Source organism: Ceratotherium simum, chromosome 34 (assembly GCF_057802395.1).
Source record: "Ceratotherium simum simum isolate JZ-2026a chromosome 34, ASM5780239v1, whole genome shotgun sequence".
NCBI lineage: Eukaryota > Metazoa > Chordata > Mammalia > Perissodactyla > Rhinocerotidae > Ceratotherium > Ceratotherium simum.
In genome coordinates this window covers 11,887,673-11,905,810 of record NC_141933.1, presented here as the reverse complement: position 1 = coordinate 11,905,810, position 18,138 = coordinate 11,887,673, and the positions used below count along the sequence as shown (strand labels likewise).

The 18,138-nt window shown below is 43.5% G+C and overlaps 1 protein-coding gene across 3 annotated transcripts in view; it reads right to left on the bottom strand.

Annotated features, from left to right (window-relative positions):
• Nucleotides 1-123: 123 nt before the first annotated feature.
• Nucleotides 124-18,138, bottom strand: part of CPSF7 (cleavage and polyadenylation specific factor 7) — a 23,420-nt gene continuing 5,405 nt past the window's right edge. Inside the window, exons 3-11 of one of the 3 annotated variants that reach the window (XM_087422820.1) lie at nt 15,633-15,851; nt 14,692-14,795; nt 14,136-14,308; nt 10,859-11,273; nt 10,232-10,350; nt 7,844-8,012; nt 6,727-6,894; nt 2,562-2,582; nt 124-2,122 (exon numbers count right to left, since the gene is read on the bottom strand). In XM_087422820.1, coding sequence (XP_087278946.1) covers nt 6,732-6,894; nt 7,844-8,012; nt 10,232-10,350; nt 10,859-11,273; nt 14,136-14,308; nt 14,692-14,795; nt 15,633-15,851 — 1,362 coding nt within the window. In that variant the 3' untranslated portion in view covers nt 124-2,122; nt 2,562-2,582; nt 6,727-6,731. The remainder of the gene's footprint in view (nt 2,123-2,561; nt 2,583-6,726; nt 6,895-7,843; nt 8,013-10,231; nt 10,351-10,858; nt 11,274-14,135; nt 14,309-14,691; nt 14,796-15,632; nt 15,852-18,138) is intronic. The other 2 variants (XM_004437450.3, XM_004437452.3) reach the window with 2 other exon arrangements.

Below are 18,138 nucleotides of genomic sequence, written 5' to 3'. Positions count from 1 at the left end.
GCCCAGGCCCCAGACACCTCAACAAATCTATGCAATGCAGAATCCATAAAACAGCTCACACCCCATTTATTATTTAAAAATATTTTGTTACAAAAGGAAAAAAATACAATGCAGTATAAAAGATTGACAGCGTCATCAAGTTTATTACACAATTTTCAACCTATCAGAAAGACAAACAAATCACCGACAACAGGGGGACGGGGCCTTGGCCTTTTTGAGGGCTGGGTTTTTTTTTTTCCTTTTGCTATCAGGAAATAAAACTAAAAATTGTGTCATTGAGTAGAAACAAAACAAAAATGGGGAGAAAAAAAATTCTCCGGGTAAACAGCTTTTCTGGTATTCTATATATTTTTTTTCCTTAAACTGTCACCTTACTTGGTTTTCTCTACGTTTTAAAAAGACACCCGGAGCTGCTCTCGAGGATAAGCACATCACTTAACACTTGGCCAGTTGGGTGCGGTGCCATGTTCTGAAGTGGAGGTGGGGATGGGGTTGGGAGACAGGGGAAAAAAGCTACAAACCTGTAGCCTCTGTCCCAAGGGAATGTGCCTCTCCAACCCTGGGGGACTCCCTCAGTGACTGATTTGAGAGTTATGTCAGAAACGTGCAGGGAACAGAGGAAGGGTTCAGTCCAACTCAGTCTCTCCCCTCTGAGCCAAAAGGGTCTCCAGTGACCCTACATCTCAGGCCAAGTCTCATCTCACATGCCACGTCTCTTCTCATGTTAGATGTCACGTGCCCTGCAGATGCATGCAGAAGTAGCATCCATCGACCCGTGGGTACTGCACGACCCTGTTGCTGCTTCGTCCTTCAGCAACAACCACATCACCATTTCCACATTATGGGAAAAGCAATTCCATTTGCCTGTGTAGAAAATGGCCCCCAGAGTGGTCGTCTTTAGAACTCTGAGCTGAGCTCATTCAAGTCAGGCTCCACTTCTTCCTTGCTCCTTATCAGAGGCAGGGAGTACCTCCAGGCAGAGCGAGGGGAGCTATTAAGTCAACTGTCAAAAGGTGGAAAGACACCAAATTTGTGACTTTACCTGCCTACTAGTGCCAGGTTATCCCACAATAAGTAAAAGTATGTACCTGGGGGATGCAAGCCCATGCTCACATCAAACCTGAAAAAAGAAAAGCCTATGGAAGTAGGCCATATCCTGCCCAACTTGCCTCCTTCCCCACTCCTCCTGGTACTTCACGAGGGTTCTTCACTGCTGAGGTCCAATGTCCCCATCTCCCAATGGCAGTACCTTCCTCTAAAACAAGGAAGCAGCCTTCTTGGGGGAAGGGCTCCACATGTGAAATGGAAAAGCCCCAGGGAAAGGGAACACCTAGTAGCGCTGGTTATTGCAGGGGGCAACCAAGCACGAAGCAGCAGAGGGTGGTAATTGGCTCTGCCAGGCTCCCCAGCAGAAAGCAACCTCATGGGCCTTCCCTGCTTAGGAGGGGCAAGTCCACTAAGGAGGCTGGGCAGCAGGGAGTGGGAAGGGTTCAGCCCTCTGGGAGGTCAGGGAAACAAACCGTCAGTGTGTAGAGGGAAAAGCAAGAACAGGAGAAGCTTTTCATAAGGTAATTTCTGTTCTCATGGTCCCTCCTCCAAGGGCTGGGAAGGTAAAGGAGTTAAACAAAGAAGTGGTATGTTAGCAAGGGGTTTGGACCCTCTTGGCCCCATCAAACCTAGTGCTGAGGGCAGGACCCTGGGCATATTTTGGCACACCCAGTCACTCTCCTAGATCCTGCATGGAGGATCCACTTTCTTTGGGAAGGAAGTCTTCCCATCAACCTCACCACTGAACTGCTCCTGGAGAATCAGAAACATTCGTTTCCTCGGACAAAGCACCATTCTCTATGGAGACCAGGGGCCTGGACATGTTTTCTCCCTGTCTGCCACCCCTCCCAACCACACGAAGTCTTTAGGTTCTTTCCCCTGGCAAACAGGTGTGGGATTGGGAGGGCTGCCAGGCAATATTCAATCCTGTAGGGCAGAGGGTATTCCCTGGGTGTCTGGAGGGGATTAGGGGTTTGGAGGAAGGGGAAGGGGTGGAGCGGCCTCCGTCCTTTAGTCCTGATCAAGGTGAGGAGATGCAAGTCCATTAAAAAAACATTTGCTTCCAACCAGACTCCTGAAATGAAAACATCAGAAGAGAAGAAAGAAAACACAAGTTAGAGGTCACTTATTGATTAAAAGGGGCTTATATTAATTACACTGGCATTTTCTAAAGTTGTAACATATGAAGTAGGGGACATAGACAGAGAGAATGCAAGCCTGGGAAAGTAAACGAAAGAAAGTAGGGTTGTCTGGGAGTGTCTGGCACTGTGAGTAGTGAGGGAAGGGGTGGGGGAGAAGCTACAATGAGTAGTGACAAAAAAGCTGTGACATCTTACTTTAAGGTTAGGGGGGAAAACATAGACAATGAAATGAGGTCTCAAAGCAGTTTGATTGAAAAGGAGATTGGCTAGAAAAGCATGGAAACTACAACATTTCGAGAAAAGTTGCTATAAGGAACATGGTGAGTTTAAATACTATTTCAGAAAATCTATTCTGAGCAAGTCATAGCTTACCTTAAGGGAAGGGGAAAAAATCTGGAAATGGGAGGTACAATGGTAAGAAAACAAGTGTGTACATAACCAAATCCATTAACCCCCAAACACCTAAGAGGCCCTAGCAGGGAGCATGTACTTACACAGGAAACTCCTAAACTTTTTCTTCTTTTAAGGAAGCCCTGGTTAAAATAGATTCCAAACACTCCTTATGAGTATGTGTGTGTGCATGCGCACACACACACACACACAGCCAGAATTCTAAGTTGTACTAAAACTCAAGAGATTTTACGTCTTTCCCCAGGTGACAGCTGTGAGTCAAGAAGCACACTAACAGCAAGCAAGAGCGATCTGGCCAGGCCAGGCCAGAAAGCAGAGCATGGAAATAAAATAATCAGTAGTCACCATCCAAGACACTAAAAGCAAAGAACTTCTGCCAAACAGTAAGGCACTTATCACCTCTCCACCAAACTTAAGGTCCCTAGTACACTCAGCCCTTGTTCCAATGTTGCAATATCAGTCCGCAGGGGGTGGCCTGGTCAATCTGACCATATAAAATAGAGGAGCTAAAAGGAAAAAGGGAGATTAAATTCAGGTTTAGGATTTCTACTAAGGCCCAAATTGGCAACATAGCTTACACACAAATGCTCCCCCTTTATGTATGCACTTCTGTAACCTGGAGGAGCTAGCCAAGAAAAACAGACCCACCAGCTGCCTGATTCTTCTACACTCTGAAATGGCACTATTTCAGCTTGGGATCCTCAGAATCTGTTATGGCGTCTGCCTTCTGGTTTCTCTAAACACCTATACAGGCAGGTATCAGTCTCATTTTCTATAAGAGAAAACTGAAGCCCTCAGTGCCTTCTCAATTTCATACCAGTTGGGTTTCTGAATCTTTGCACTGGATCAAAATTGAACAGAATGCTTAGTTTTCACTGGACCAGGAGGATAGGAATGAGGTGAGAATGACCATATTTCAATTGGGATAATGTCCTAAAATAATGAAGACAACAGCTGAGAACGACAAAAAGTCGAAGCCACAGATTACCCAAGAATATCCTCAAACTCCAAAGCACACACACACATACCCCGAAAGAGATGTAATCTGGGAGCTGTCCATACAAAACAAGACACAAAGGATAACTAGTGCATCAGGAGAAGTAAACTATAGCACCCAATTCTTAGAGGTGATGGCCACATTTTGGTGGTAATGTTTGAATGCAGACAGAAGCCAAAGTGGGCCAATCAGACTTCAGGCCTCAGAGGCAATGCCCATCCTGAGGAAGGACGGACAAAAAGGGGTGCTGCTCTATTGCTGATGGGACATGCTCTCAGGGAACACCTGTCCGTACAATATAAATACTATTATTGTCTAACTCGAAAATGTTGTATGTAGAGCTTGCAAAGTTTTCAAGATAAATGAGGCTCATGCACCATTTCCCCAACATGAAATCTCCTGAGTCACAACTTGGTACCTGCAGATGGAATTAAGAGTCCACAGGATGAGAATGTGAGAAACTGGCATTTTTTTGGCTGTTTGATTCAGTTCTTTCGGAGTAATTATTTGGATGGAATAACCAACATATCTAAGGGGTGATTAGGCAAAATGGGGAATTGGAAAATCTGCCTCCGAGTTCCTTTTCCTCATCTTGTCATAGGCTCGCACCAGCCAAATGACTGCTTTCTGGGAACTACTGGGTTATAGGATTTTTCAGTTATCCAAATTGAATCATCCTCATAATGGAAAAACAGTCCCATTTTACAGTGGAAGAAATGAAGCAAAATGACAGCTAAAGTCTCAGGTTCAGATGTTCAGTCCCCAAAGTACTAATGATCAGTGGATCTCACAACTTCTTTGTCAAAAGGCTGTTAGGAGCAAAGCCACCAGAAATAGTGGCGTGCAGTTACATGTTGTAACTACAAAACTGAATGCAGCCCCAGAGACTATTAATTCATGCTCTGCATGGACCAAGTAACACCTCCCTGGTCACTTTTATCCTAGTTGGCTCCAAAGGACACATACTGTAGGGTGCAGAATTAGGGGAGGGTGGTGATACTGGACTTACAAACAACACTAGCAACTGTGCTAGCTCAAACAAGAGAAGGGAAATGCTGCTACTGCTAGAGGGATGAGACCGGAGCAAAGACCTCCTCTAATGCCCACCCTCCTGCCCACTCCCTGAGAGTGAATTGGGCCAAAGCTATTTGTGGGCTCCACCTCCCCTCAAGTCTGCTTTTCTAGAGGATACGTGAGCACCTCCCAAAACTCAACCTGTTGCAAAATCTAGGCAGCAGTATCTAGAATCAACAGCTTAACTGCTGATTTTATGTGGGGTATCCTAGATTTCAATGCTGTCAAGCTCTCTAGGACTGTGGAATAAATGAGTGGTATAAGAACAGAGAAGGGAGCCAGGTAAAAAATGGCAGTAACTTTCATTTTCTCATTTATCTGCCTCCTATAGAAGAAGACAAAAAGAATTCCTAGCTATAACTCTGCCTAAGTTAACAGCAGATAATGCCAAACAAAAAAGTAGAGGGCAGTAGCCAAACATCAGAAGACTTTCTTGTCTGTTAGTAGGTTGTCACTAGGCAAAATACTGCAGTTTTCCAACTGTTTACAGTCCAGCTCTTGCTTGTGAACTACAGGACTCACTGGGGGTGGGGAGAGTTTCTTTGCCCTTCTTCCTCTAGTCGTCCATCTATCCACGTTCAAGATACCAACAGAACTATTCCTACTCCTCACCCTCTGTTCTCAGTTATCATTACTTCAGACCAGCCAAACTGGCAAAAAAACAAGGACATCTTCATAATACACATGCTCTGAAACCACAAAATTGAGAAGACACCTCAAAGTCACTGGGTCATGCAATAGCCTTCAGGAACCACAAATAGCCAGCCCATCCTAGCCAGAGTGGAGACTACTCAAGATCTTCACAGAAACAGAGTCAACAACTGCTCTTGCTTGCTTATATACTAGAAACAATCTTGGCTGGAAGCTTTCTTTCAGTTGGGATTGCCAAGCTGGTGGGATGTAACCTGTAGCCTGTCTGAGAATGAAAACAGCCCCTGGATCCAGCGAAGCCTAACTCAACTTTTTTTTTTCTCTTTTTGATGAGGAAGATTAGCCCTGAGCTAACATCTGTTGCCAATCCTCCTCTTTTTGCTGAGGAAGATTGGCCCTGGGCTAATATCCATGCCCATTTTCCTCTACTGTATATGTAGGATGCCTGCCACAGCATGGCTTAATAAGTGGTTTGTATGTCCGCATCCATGATCCGAACCTGAGCACCCCGGGCCTCCAAAGTGAAGCGCGTGAACGTAACCACTCCACCACTGGGCCAGGCCCCCTAACTCAACTTTTTAATTACCCAAGTTAAGATAGCTCCCCACCACCCAACTCTCCTGCTTTTGTTTTGCAGAAGAAACAAAAAACTTTGCTGTCAATAAGTCTTTTTTTCCAAAACAAATATATCCTTCCATTGAAGTATCCTCCACAGTCTCTAAAGCTATTCAAGATAATGTTTTTCAGATCAGCTTTCTCCTGACTACAGTATCTTGATTTTCAAAATCTTTTAATAGATATTAGTTCTTAAAATCATTAATCTTGCACCTTGAAAACTAACAAGTAGGCAATGGTCTTACTTTTCTGCCTTGGTCAATTTTCCAGACTTTTTACTTGAAAGTTTGGTGGGGTTAAAATATAACAATGATAACAACAATGGCTATCATTTATTGAGAACGTACTATGTGACAGGTATGATGAGTGCTAAACGCTATATGGATTATATCACTGATTCCTCAGCGATCCAAGGAGACAGTTGCTTTTATTACCTTCATTTACAAATGAGGAAACTGAGGAACAGAAAGCACTATGGCTGAGGAGTTGGGACTCCCTCTGGCATCTGCCTGCAAACACTATGCTCTTAGCCATTATGCCACGTTCTCTCAGATACTACATTAAGGCAGTCAAGAAACAAGCAAAGATAGCCTCATCTCAGGTCCATCTCAGGGTGAGACTCCTCACAAACAGCAGGAAACATGCCCTCCTGAATTTTCAGTTATACCTAAATCAAAAGTCCTCCTAGCCCCTTTATTTGCTCTAAGAAGAGAGAGAGAAATCTTCACTATCAATAATTTTTCTTTCATAAGAGATCATCCACCAGCCAGGAATGGGGCTTCATCCCACCTTGCTCAGTGGTGCCGGTCCCGTTCTCTATCCCGGTGTCTCTCGTGCTCTCGGTTCCGTTCTTGGAAATAATCATCATGCCGATCTTCGTTATGAAGCAGGTCCCGGTGCCTCCTGCTGCTCTCCCGGGACCGGCTAGGTGACCTCTCTCGGGACCGATGTCTTTTCCTATTAGAAAGATCCCTTAGCCTCACTCAGAGGGCCTATCACATTCTTTCCAAGAGTGTTGTGTTCTGGTGTCTTCTAGTATTTGTCTAAACCACCCTCCTATTACTCTATCATGGGCCCACTGTCTGAGGATGTTAGCTCTTTGAGGACTAGTTTTCTTTGGGAAAATCATAACAGTTCAATTGTTGAGATCTTACTAATGTATCAGGCACAGTGCTAAGAGCTTTGCATGCATTACCTCACCTAATCTTTACAACAGGTTCTGTAAGATAAATACTACTATTGTTCCTTTTTTTTGGTGAGGAAGATCAGCCCTGAGCTAACATCCATGCCAATCCTCCTCTTTTTGCTGAGGAAGACCGGCCCTGAGCTAACATCTATTGCCAATCCTCCTTTTTTTCCCTTTTTCTCCCCAAAGCCCCACTAGATAGTTGTATGTCATAGTTGCACATCCTTCTAGTTGCTGTATGCGGGATGCCACCTCAGCATGGCCGGACAAGCGGTGCGCTGGTCCGTGCCCGGGATCCGAACCCAGGCCTCCAGTGGCAGAGCACGTGCACTTAACCTCTAAGCCACAGGGCCGGCCTCTATTGTTCCTTTTTTAAAAATGAGAAAAATGAGGCTTAGAAAGCCAAGTAACTTCCATACTCAAGGTCACACAGGTAGGAGAATTGGGATTCAAATCCAAGCAGGTATGGCTCCAAGCACATTCTTAACTATACCAGTCTGTCTGTCTTCCTACATAAGCCCTCTGCCACACAGATTCCAGACATCACAACATTTATTAATGCAAATGTTTGATTCATTTCTTCCCCTTAAAGACATGAGGGCTAGTCTGTTCTTTTAGCCAGGTCCTTGCCAGATACCCTGGGCTCCTCTCCTCCCCCTGCCAATCCCTGGAAGAGTGCTGCTCAGGGCTGGTAGGCCGCTGAAGCAATCATCAACTCACCTGGACGAGCTCCCACTGGCACCCACACTGTAGGACTTGGCTTCAATGCCATGAAGACAGTCCTTAAGAGAGGAGATGAGGACACGGCAACGCTCATCATTGGCGACCCGGGACTGTTTGATAACAGCAATGGCTGTGAGCAGCGTCTCAATCGCGTCACTGTAATCCCCTGACAGGGGATGGATGGGAAAGGCCAAGGATGAGCACAGACAGTAAACTAACTGGACCAAAAGGAGAACTGAGGAGGACACAGACAAGAGTAACTACCTATCCCATAGAACCACGGCACAATGGATGAGGCAGAAGTGGCAGGTGTAAAACTGGATGGCACCTATATTCCATGGAACCAGACAGATGTTCTCAGATACTGCTTGTGGATGCATAAACTGGCACATCATTGTCTGAGGGCTATTTGACAACATCCATTAAAATAAACAATGTGCATCCTTTTTGACGCAGCAATTCTAAAACTTTTCTACTTCTGTTCACAAGTATGTATGTTTAATAATGTTTGTTTCAGCATCGTTTGTTGTATTAAAGAATTAGAAACAACTGAAAGTTCCTTCAACAGGGTCTGGCTATATAAATTATGAAACACTGGTTCTACAAAATACTAACTACATAGTTGTTAAAAAGCGTGAGGGAAATCTGTGTGTAAACAAAGAAATCCATGTAAAGCGCTTAGCACAGTGCCAGGCACACAGTCAAGGGCTCAACAAATGTTAGGTATTATTATATATTGATATAACAGATGTCCAGAATATACTAAAAAAAAAAAAAAGTTGCAAAACAGTATTCCATTTTTGTAAAAACAATCAAAATTATATACATATATGTTGTTATATGCACAGAAAAAAGATCTGGAGGATGGACACTAAATTTTAAAAGGTGGTCTTGGTGGTAGTCCTTGTACAGAGAACTTTCAGTTATTAACACTGCATATTTCTATGTCTGAATCATTTTAAATCTATAATCAGATGTGTGTATACATATGTGTAATGTACATCTAAAACGTGTGTATGTGTGCGTATACACACACATTTTAATTATGCTGCCATCAAGAACTAGCTCCTTCATCCCCTAATTTGAGCAGTGCCTGGTCTCAAGGATAGTGGTCACAGGGTGGGTACTTGCACAATGCTTTTCCAAGCTAAGTCGAGAGCATTAAGGACAGAAGATAATGCAAGGAAAGCATGAAACCAGACAGGGGTCCAGTGATAATGAGAACTGGCAGCTTCCTCTGTGCAAGAACAGAATAGAAACTGTGGAGGCACTGTGATTCTGTGGGGGTCCAGGAACATCAGAATGTCAGCTCTACCAGGGTAGAAAATTTTTGCCTATTTTGTAGGCATTTAATAAACATTTGTGGTGTAAGTGACTGGAATGAGAACAACAGAAAAGGAGGGAGACAGAGATTCAGTTATTGATCATCTCAGTGTGAAGGAATTGGTGGAGAGGAACAATAATTATTTCCTTTATACTCCTCTGTATATTTGACTTGGTACAATGAACAGAGATTACTTTTTAATTTAAAAAGATTCACTCAGATGTCAATGAAGGTTTTCTGGTGGACCAAAAAAAAAGAGATGTATATACTTCCTGTCTTTACCCTACTCTGTGGATTCAAATTTTTCAACCAAAGATGAGAAATTATGGAAAACAAATGATAACATTTAGGATTACTTATTTCTTAGGAAACTGACAGCCTGTATTTACATTCATGTGGGAAACTCACAGGAACAATGTGAATATGACTAATGTCATAATGTGAAACTTGGACCAGAACCCTGAAACTTCCTATATCCTCCACTTAGAAACCAAAGATTCTGTGCCCAGGGCCCTCAGAGTCACCACTTCTGGTTCTGCCCACTTAAAACTGACAGCAGGGCAAAAGCTAGCTGGTAAGGGCATATTATGACTTAAGATGACACCCAACAGACTTGCCTCTTTCTAGGACAGGCTACATGGAGGCCACCAGCTCTGCCTAGACCCCTACATGTAATCAGATTCCACATCAAACCCATCATCTAGCTGAGGCATCAGTCCTAAAAACCTCGGGTCTACACTTGGCACTGGACCCACTACATAGACACTAGATCCACTAATCAACCACTGAGATCAAGATCTCCAGGAGGCAGGAATTTCATTCTACAACGAGTACCACAATGAGATGGTTATTTACATTCCAGGCATCAAGTTGGTTTTCATGGGGCAGATCTGGACACAGGCTAAGTAAATAACACCCCTGGAGCTTCCCAAAAGCCAAGATATCAAGTTATATATTGCTTCTCGAAATGTGCCACTGTTGCAAATCTAACAGTGCTCCAACCTTATTTTGTTGAACTTACGGCAATGGAAACGACAAAACTAAAGGTAAGCGTGAGTTACCTGCACTGGCTCCAGATACCGCTTTGGAAATGGCACTGCTGGAAATTGCTCTGTTTCGCTTCATGATCTCTTCAAATTCTGCTTCACTCACCGTAGAGGGCGGAGGGCCCGAATCTCGGCTGCCACAGAAATAATACCACTCCTGATTGCCCACACCTCTTATAATCTTTACCATACTCTAGAGTACTATGTTATTTAATTACGCTCTCCTGTATAATGTCTTAAAGGGCTCTCAGCCTATTCATATGTTTTATCTGTTCATTTTCTCTCCAAGGACAGGATTTATATCATATACTTTTGTAATTCTGGCATGACCCAATAGTGCTAGACATTCATAACATTCTTAACAGCCACTTATGGCACTCAATTTAATCAAGCTCCTAAAAAAGGGATATGAAGGACATGGTTTGGGTCAAAAGGTTAAGATGCAAACAAAACATCAAAAAAAAAAAATATCTAATAGACAGTTAACTATTTCCCTGGACTCAACACTATGACAACAGTTTCCACAAGGGAAAACACAAGAATTCAGTGCTCACTTACTTCCTCAGGGAGAACAAAAAGTTTAACACACTGTCTACCCTTCTATACCTGGCTCAGATCTGAAAGGAACAAGACAGTCCTTACCTGCCATGGTGGTTATAGGGTGCAGAGGCCTTCATGTAAGTATCTGGTGGAGGCCCCACTGTAGCATTTGGTGGGGGGAAGAAGGCTGGATTGAGGTGAAGGGCAGGTGGGATGGCCCCAGGGGGAGGTACAGCCAGATGAGGAGGTAATCGAGGAGGAGGGGGCATGAGATGCTGGTAGTGGATGCCAGGAGGAGGAGGAGGGACCCCAAAGCTTGAGGAGAGAGGTGGTGGGGGTGGAATTGGGGGTGGGGGCAGACCCATCAGGGGAAGGGCTGAAGGAGGGCGATTGAAGTAGGGCAGCACACTGGGGGGCTTATCCACACGGGCAGATGAGGGTACAAGGTTTTCAGAGGGTGTGGCCCGTCCATCAGCAGAGTCACTAGAATCTCGGGAGTGGGCCCGTGGAGGTATTCCTATGAAGTAAAACAGAACTAATGTTACTGCCCAGGCTTTAGACATACCCACGGGACCAGCTCCTCCTTCAACAAGAGTCATCTGACACCATACTTAGCAAGGTGACTTGAGGCAGCTGAGAAAGAAGTTAAAATCATCTGCTGCCTTTTCCTCGGCCTCAGAGGAAAAGGTCAGAGGCAACTCAGTTAAGACATAAACCCAAAAACCAATATTACCCTAAATTCTGTTTGTCAAAGAATGCTGTTTATCCAGAACATTCAGTGCTTCACGTTTAATTTATCCTTAGACTTGTTTCCTATGCAGAAGGATCCTAATAACCTGAGGAAATGACAGTGTTGAAGTATGTTCATTACTGCTCAGCTGGATTCAAGCTGATGTGATACCCCACATCCCCTGGTAAGAGTTCAGGGCCTCTCTCCTTAGACTAGTACTAGCTGACCTTCTCTCTCCTGCTGCACACAGGAAACTTTCTCTTTGCCATGGTGCTTTAGCCAGGGAATTTGGGAGAAGAGAAGGGATGGATGACATTTCCACCATCCACATATCCAAACTGTAACTGGGATGGGGAAGAGACACACAACAAAGAGTAGAAGGTTGGAGGTTAAGTGAGCAGTAAAGAGAATAAAAATGGGAGATAAGCCATTAAGAAAAGATCTGCCACCAAATAAGCAGATGGCACACAGCTGAGAGCAGGGACTCCTAGCAAAAGCTTGGTACAAAACATGCCTCAAATATGGGGAACTCCCACTACATTTCAATGGCCCAAACCCTCTACCCCACAGGGCAGCCTACCAGGAACATCATCACAGCACACTGCTATGGTGTTGTGCACAATAAGGGCTCAAAACAGGTTTGTAGACAGCTGGAAACATGGCTCTGACACTGTCAAGTCACTTGGTTAAACTTATTCCCTCTCTCCAATTTGATAGTCTATTCTAAGCCTGGTTAACGTAGAATCCAACAGAAGGACATGATCACATGACCTTAGGAGTCTTGGAGGTAGAAAGATGCAGACAAGTGTGGAGAGAAAGAGTGCTCCTTAAACTAAAACTTGTTAGTAAACCCCAACTTCTGATTAAAGCGTGAGGTGAAATTCATCACCCTGGCCACCGCCTTGGTTTCTGTACTATAGTATGCATCACCAGTGCCTATCACAGCACTCTCTTGATTTTCATGTCTCAAACACACGGCAACTTTCTTTTTCCTCGAGTTGTCTCAAACTGAAGGAAAAAGAGGTATTAGCAAGTGTGAGCCTCTGAAAGTTAGCCACTGTCCCAGCTACTATTCCCACATCAGCAAAGGTTCTGTTTTGTCTCTATGGCTACAAGTCCCAAGAGAAGCAACCATTTTTAAGCAGACGAAGTCCACCAGCTGTACTCAGTGAATTAACAAGCCCAAGTCTATCAGTGTGACAGAGCAGAGAAACACCACTCAGTCACTGCAGCAAACAAAGATAACACCAAGGAGTAAACAGCCAAGTGGAGGTAGGAATGCTACCCACGATGTAGCTACAAAATTATGCGTCTTAGGAAAATCAGAAGAGGGCTGAATTACAGAAAGACTCTGAAACAGAAGGGACTTGAAAATTCAAGTTGTCAAGAAGAAAAGTGTGTGCCTTCTAACCCAGAGCAATGGGAGCTCACACCACATCCATCCAGGCTCTCAATCTAGTTAAAAGAACAGTTGTTCCTAAGCAACAGAGAAGTGGCCAGATTTCCACCTTCAATCAATCAATGCAAGGTCCCAGTGGACCACCCAATCGATACAAGGCACTATTTTGAGCAGGACCTAAGGAGTGACAGAACGTAGGTGAGGAACTTTGCCATCTCCCTGCTGTAGTAAAACAAAAGCAAAGGCAGTTGGCTGTTTCTGGGAGGGCCTTGCAGGGTACCTGAACCTTGTGAGGTCAGGACAATCCAAAGTCTGGTCCTCAGGTTTCGCAGGTTCAGAAACTCGATTTTAACAGTTCACCCAGGGGTGATCAGACCCTAGGAGATTGATTCCCGCTAACCAAACTCACAAGAGACTGATTCATAAACCAGAACGCCAATTTATTAATTTACAATGAGAAATATAACTGCCAAGCAGACCGGAATACTTGTGTCAGCTGGTCAGCGCATTCTCTTCCCAGTAGGAGAGCCTAGTTGGGAAACCAAATTAGTATCAGAAGGTGGCTTGGTGAGTACAGGGTCAGAATAAAGAGAGTAAGGTGAACTTAAGGGATACTATCATCAAGCTAAGGTAGTATGATGCAACTTTCTTTACTAAGGGGAAATACTTGCCAAGCAGACTAAAATATCCAGTAATCAAAAGGGCACCGTCTCCCCTGGACAGTGCTGAAGAAATATTTTTAAATTCTCATTCTCCAGCACTCCTTTTGGTTGATTCTTTACAGGGCACCTCTCCAATGTATGTTTGACAAGATTACAGCCATCTTTATATACTTTACTTACATTTTAGGGTGGCTGCTTCTTGATAATTTATAGAGAAGCATACAATTAAGCCCATTCACTATACACTGATTTTTTGGATAGAAACACATAATTTAGAGTTGACAAGAACTTGAAACATCATGTATTTATTTAGTTCAGATGGCGAAATAGGCCCTAAGCAGTAAAGTGACTTGCCCAAGGTCACACAATGAATTAGTGGCAGAACCCAACTATAACCTGAACCTACCTGACTCCCAGCACAGTGCTCTTTCTTGTACACAAGTCTCATTTTTTGGCCCACCTCTTGACCATGCCACCACCCATAACCACCCACCCTCCCCCAAACTCCTCCACACTGTAGGCCAAGCCCACACCACAGAAAACAAACCCAAAAACATCCCCCCCTTCATACAGATGGTCTCCACGTACCCCCTCTTGGGACTCGGACGCACTCACGTTTCCGAGCCTGTGCCTCAAACTGTGACAGGTTCTGCCGGGTGGCCGGCCTCACGTCCACTTTTTCTCCATTAAGAACTTTTCCTGGCAGGAGTTCCAACAATTTGTGGACAGAGTTTTCAGAGGCTACCACCACCTCAGCATACCTTGAGGAAGAAAAATTAAAAATGAGTGAGATCTACTAGACAACCTAGAGAGAAACAAAGAAATTTTCTTCCACTTTTAGTGAAAACTGGTAAAGCAAAGGATATCTTGCTAATATTAAACACACACAAAACTACCAACAACAAAAAGGTGTCAGCCTATAATCTTCCTATTTATTTGGAATTAGAAATCTGCTTTCTTTGCCCCTCAATGGATGGATGTTCTACCACATCACAGCTAGGGCTCCAGTCTAACGCAGTTTGCCAAAACCAAGGCAGTAAACTGGGTCAGGGGTGGGAGGGATTAAAATCCAGGGCCAAAATACAGTGCAGATGTTATCCCAACGGTTATAAACTAAAAGGGGCTTCTCAAATCCAAACCTCACCCTTTGGACTGGCCATTTGCTCGATTCTCTGCAAATTTCAATTCCACCACATCATAGACTCCTATAGAGCGAATAACCTGGATCAGCTGCTGGTCTGTAGTCCACTGGGGCCGGCAAGATGGAAAAGGAAAAAATGTCAAAAGCTACACACCCCCCACCCAGAATGTCCCAAACCCTTCCCCCAAACCTAGGATTCTAGTCACAACCACGACCTCCTACAGGAAACCCAAAAGCCCATCAATATTTCAATTAGTGCAGGCTTGTCTTCTTGTCCTCACCCATACAGAGTTCAAACACCCACCCCCTCCCCAGTCCCCATCTTTAGAGATTAAGAAAATTAAGACCTATTTTAACTTTGACTGCCATTTGGGCTGGCTGGTCATTAGTTCAAACGTTGATTACTAGCAGGTTTTAATGACAGATCTCATAGGCTAGAGTTGACCATTGTCACAACTTTCCCCTCAGTTTATACATTTCCTAATTTGGAAAAACCAACCCCCACCACCAGCCCAAAAACATGTCACACAGTAACTTTTGCAGAACAACAATCACCACCTACCCCAAGCGCACTAGAGCTATCAGGGTCTTTGATCCCTGTCACCCATCATTATCACAGGACCATCTAATGACCACCAAGAGTTCAAGGTGTTCACTCTGAAATCTCATCCCACAGATGACCCTGCTAGACATAAAGCCCCAGGGTCAGGGGCGGTAACAAGATGGCAGAAAAAGCAACTACCCACTTAATCATTGCTTTCTTCGGCACCAGTACGTCCTCAGGATAGTTCTCTTTCAGAGATCAATCCAACCTGATCCCAGGAAAAAGAAATCCAACCCCATCAGAGCACAAAACAGTGCAACAGTGGTTTTCGAAAATGCCGTCACCTCCCAGTGCTCTCCCTCCAGCCCACCCACAAGCCTTTTTGGTTACCCATGCTCACCCAGGAGAAGCTGCCCACATAGACAGCAGCTCGCCTATTACGTAGGCCGCTGTAGGTGTAGAGAATTGCAGGGGTCTTGTTATTGGGCTTGGGAGATGGCTCCTGGCGAACAGGAGGAGGTGGCTCAGTGCTGCTGCTTCTGTCATCTGAGGGCTGTGAGGTGGCTGTCAACACGTCATCATACAGGTCAATCTGATCTGTACTGTTGAACTCTGGATCCTAAGAGATGAGGGGTTGGCAAAGGTGGGTGTGCAAACCTTTCGTTTTGTTCATTCTATTTCACTCTCATTTATCTAGATTCTGCAGTCAAATACTTTACAAAACAATGTACAAAACTTCCTTGTCCTACTCTAGGAAACTAGATAAGAAAAGCTTCCTGATTTAAAACCATTTCACTTCATTATGCTTATGTAGGTTTTCCTCCCAAGACGCTGTTAGTAGACCACACAAGCTTTAGCCACCGGTGAGAATCAAAAGGTACATGCTTAAACAAGCAAACTAAACGCAGAGATCCATCTGCTACAGTTATCACTGAGGTCAGCTTCTAAAGACTACTCTCACTAATGAAAATTTATTTTCAACATCTTATGCTATTTTCATAATCAAGAGTTACACAAAACACTATTCTATTTAGTAAGAAAGTACATTTATTTAAAAATAGAAAGCAGGGGAAAAGCATGTTAAAGTGGGAACCAAAATGCAAAAAAGAATGAGAGCTACTGGTTTAAACTAATTTACACAAATGATTTAGGGAAGCTCTAAAACTCATAGTACACAATCCCATCTTTCTAATTACCATCAAAGAAACATAAAAAAGAAAAAGGAAGGGAATAACTCTGGGGGTTTTTTCCTTACTAAGTTCTATTTCTCACATGACATGCAGACCCAGTACAGTACCATGACACTTATGTTAAGAGGTATCTTTGAGCATACCAGAGACATTCAATGATACACAAAAACAGTGAAAGTTCTCTAAAACGTAAGCGTCAGAAAACAGGACAAGCACTTATATCAAAATCTATGTCACAGTAAGCATTTACAATATGAACGTGTATTCTGGAAGACGTGTGCAACATACCTTTTGCCTGTGTGATATATTACTGTTACGGAGTGAATGTCTGTCCCCCTAAAATGTTTACGTTGAAACCCTACTGCTCACTGTGATGGTACTTGAGGTCTTGAGGATGGAGCCCTCATGAACGGATTAGTGTCCTTATAAGAGTCAAGAGCTTGCCTCCTCTGCTCCCCATCATGTGAGGACACAACAAGAAGCTGGCAGTCTGCAACTAGGAAGACAGCCCTCACCAGAACCCCAACCTGATTTCGGCCTTCCAGCCTCCATAACTGTGAGAAATAAATCTCTGTTATTTAAAAGCCACCCAGTTTTTGGTGTTTTGTTATAGCAGTCCAAGCTAACACTATATACCAAAAATCCTAAAATCACAAAAACTACTATCAAGGGACCTTAACCCTTTCAGATTTTGCAATGTCATTATCTCAGAGAGATCTTTTTATTTTAAGGATTAGACAAGTATTTTTTCAGATAACATTCTAAAACATTCAAAGAGTGCTAAAGATGCTGCTGCCAAAATGACACAGACAGGGAGAAGGTCAAAGTGTTTCAGGGAAACTACAGTTCATTCATGTCATTTCTGTCTTTTTAAAAAGGAAATAAAGGAAGAACCTACGTTAGGTAACTTATGTAGTTCCCTGAAGAGAAAGAGTCACTTCCTCTAATGCAACCCAGGACCGGCAGCTCCTGTACCTTTCTCCCTTCAATACCATCACAGGAACTGCTGATTGTGAAGGGAGACTGGGGAGGAGAGACTCACTACACAATTCATCCTTACACCTACATAAGATCACAAACTTTTGGAAACAAACTTTTAGATTCTCAGTTTATCTCAAGTACAATGGAAGCAAGTGCGCACTAAGATAATACTACTGGATCGTTCTGATGGTGAAGGGGAAAGGATTCTACCTCCTGAAGCATGTAAATAATTTCAAATACTACAAACACTCTAAGAAACGCTACAGGAGAGGAGTTTAAACCTTGTAAAAATATCAGAAAGAGAATGGCAGAAGAGAGTAAACTTCTTAGAGGCAACTTAAAAACAAGAAAAGGAATCAATGAGGCAAATAAGCACAGCAAGACTGTTCTAGGTAGTCAAACCTATAAATAAGGACTGCATAAAAAAAAGTGCGTGTGTGAAAAATGGGGAGAGAAGCTAACACTGGAGAGTACAGGGTGGATAATAAATTGAATAAGGTGAAGCCAGCTGGACTAATAACTTGACAAATATCTTGTGCATAAAATATTTCACAGCCCTTATGTCTCAAACAATCCCAACTCTAGAAAAATTATTTATTTATTCACATACTAGGTATGGTGATTTGCCCTTGTGGTTCAAGGTAGAAAAAGGACTTAGAAACCACGTGATCTTCTCCAATGCTCTAATCCTCAGAGAACGCTACTTCACACCAGGGTGGTTTTTTGTTTGTTTTT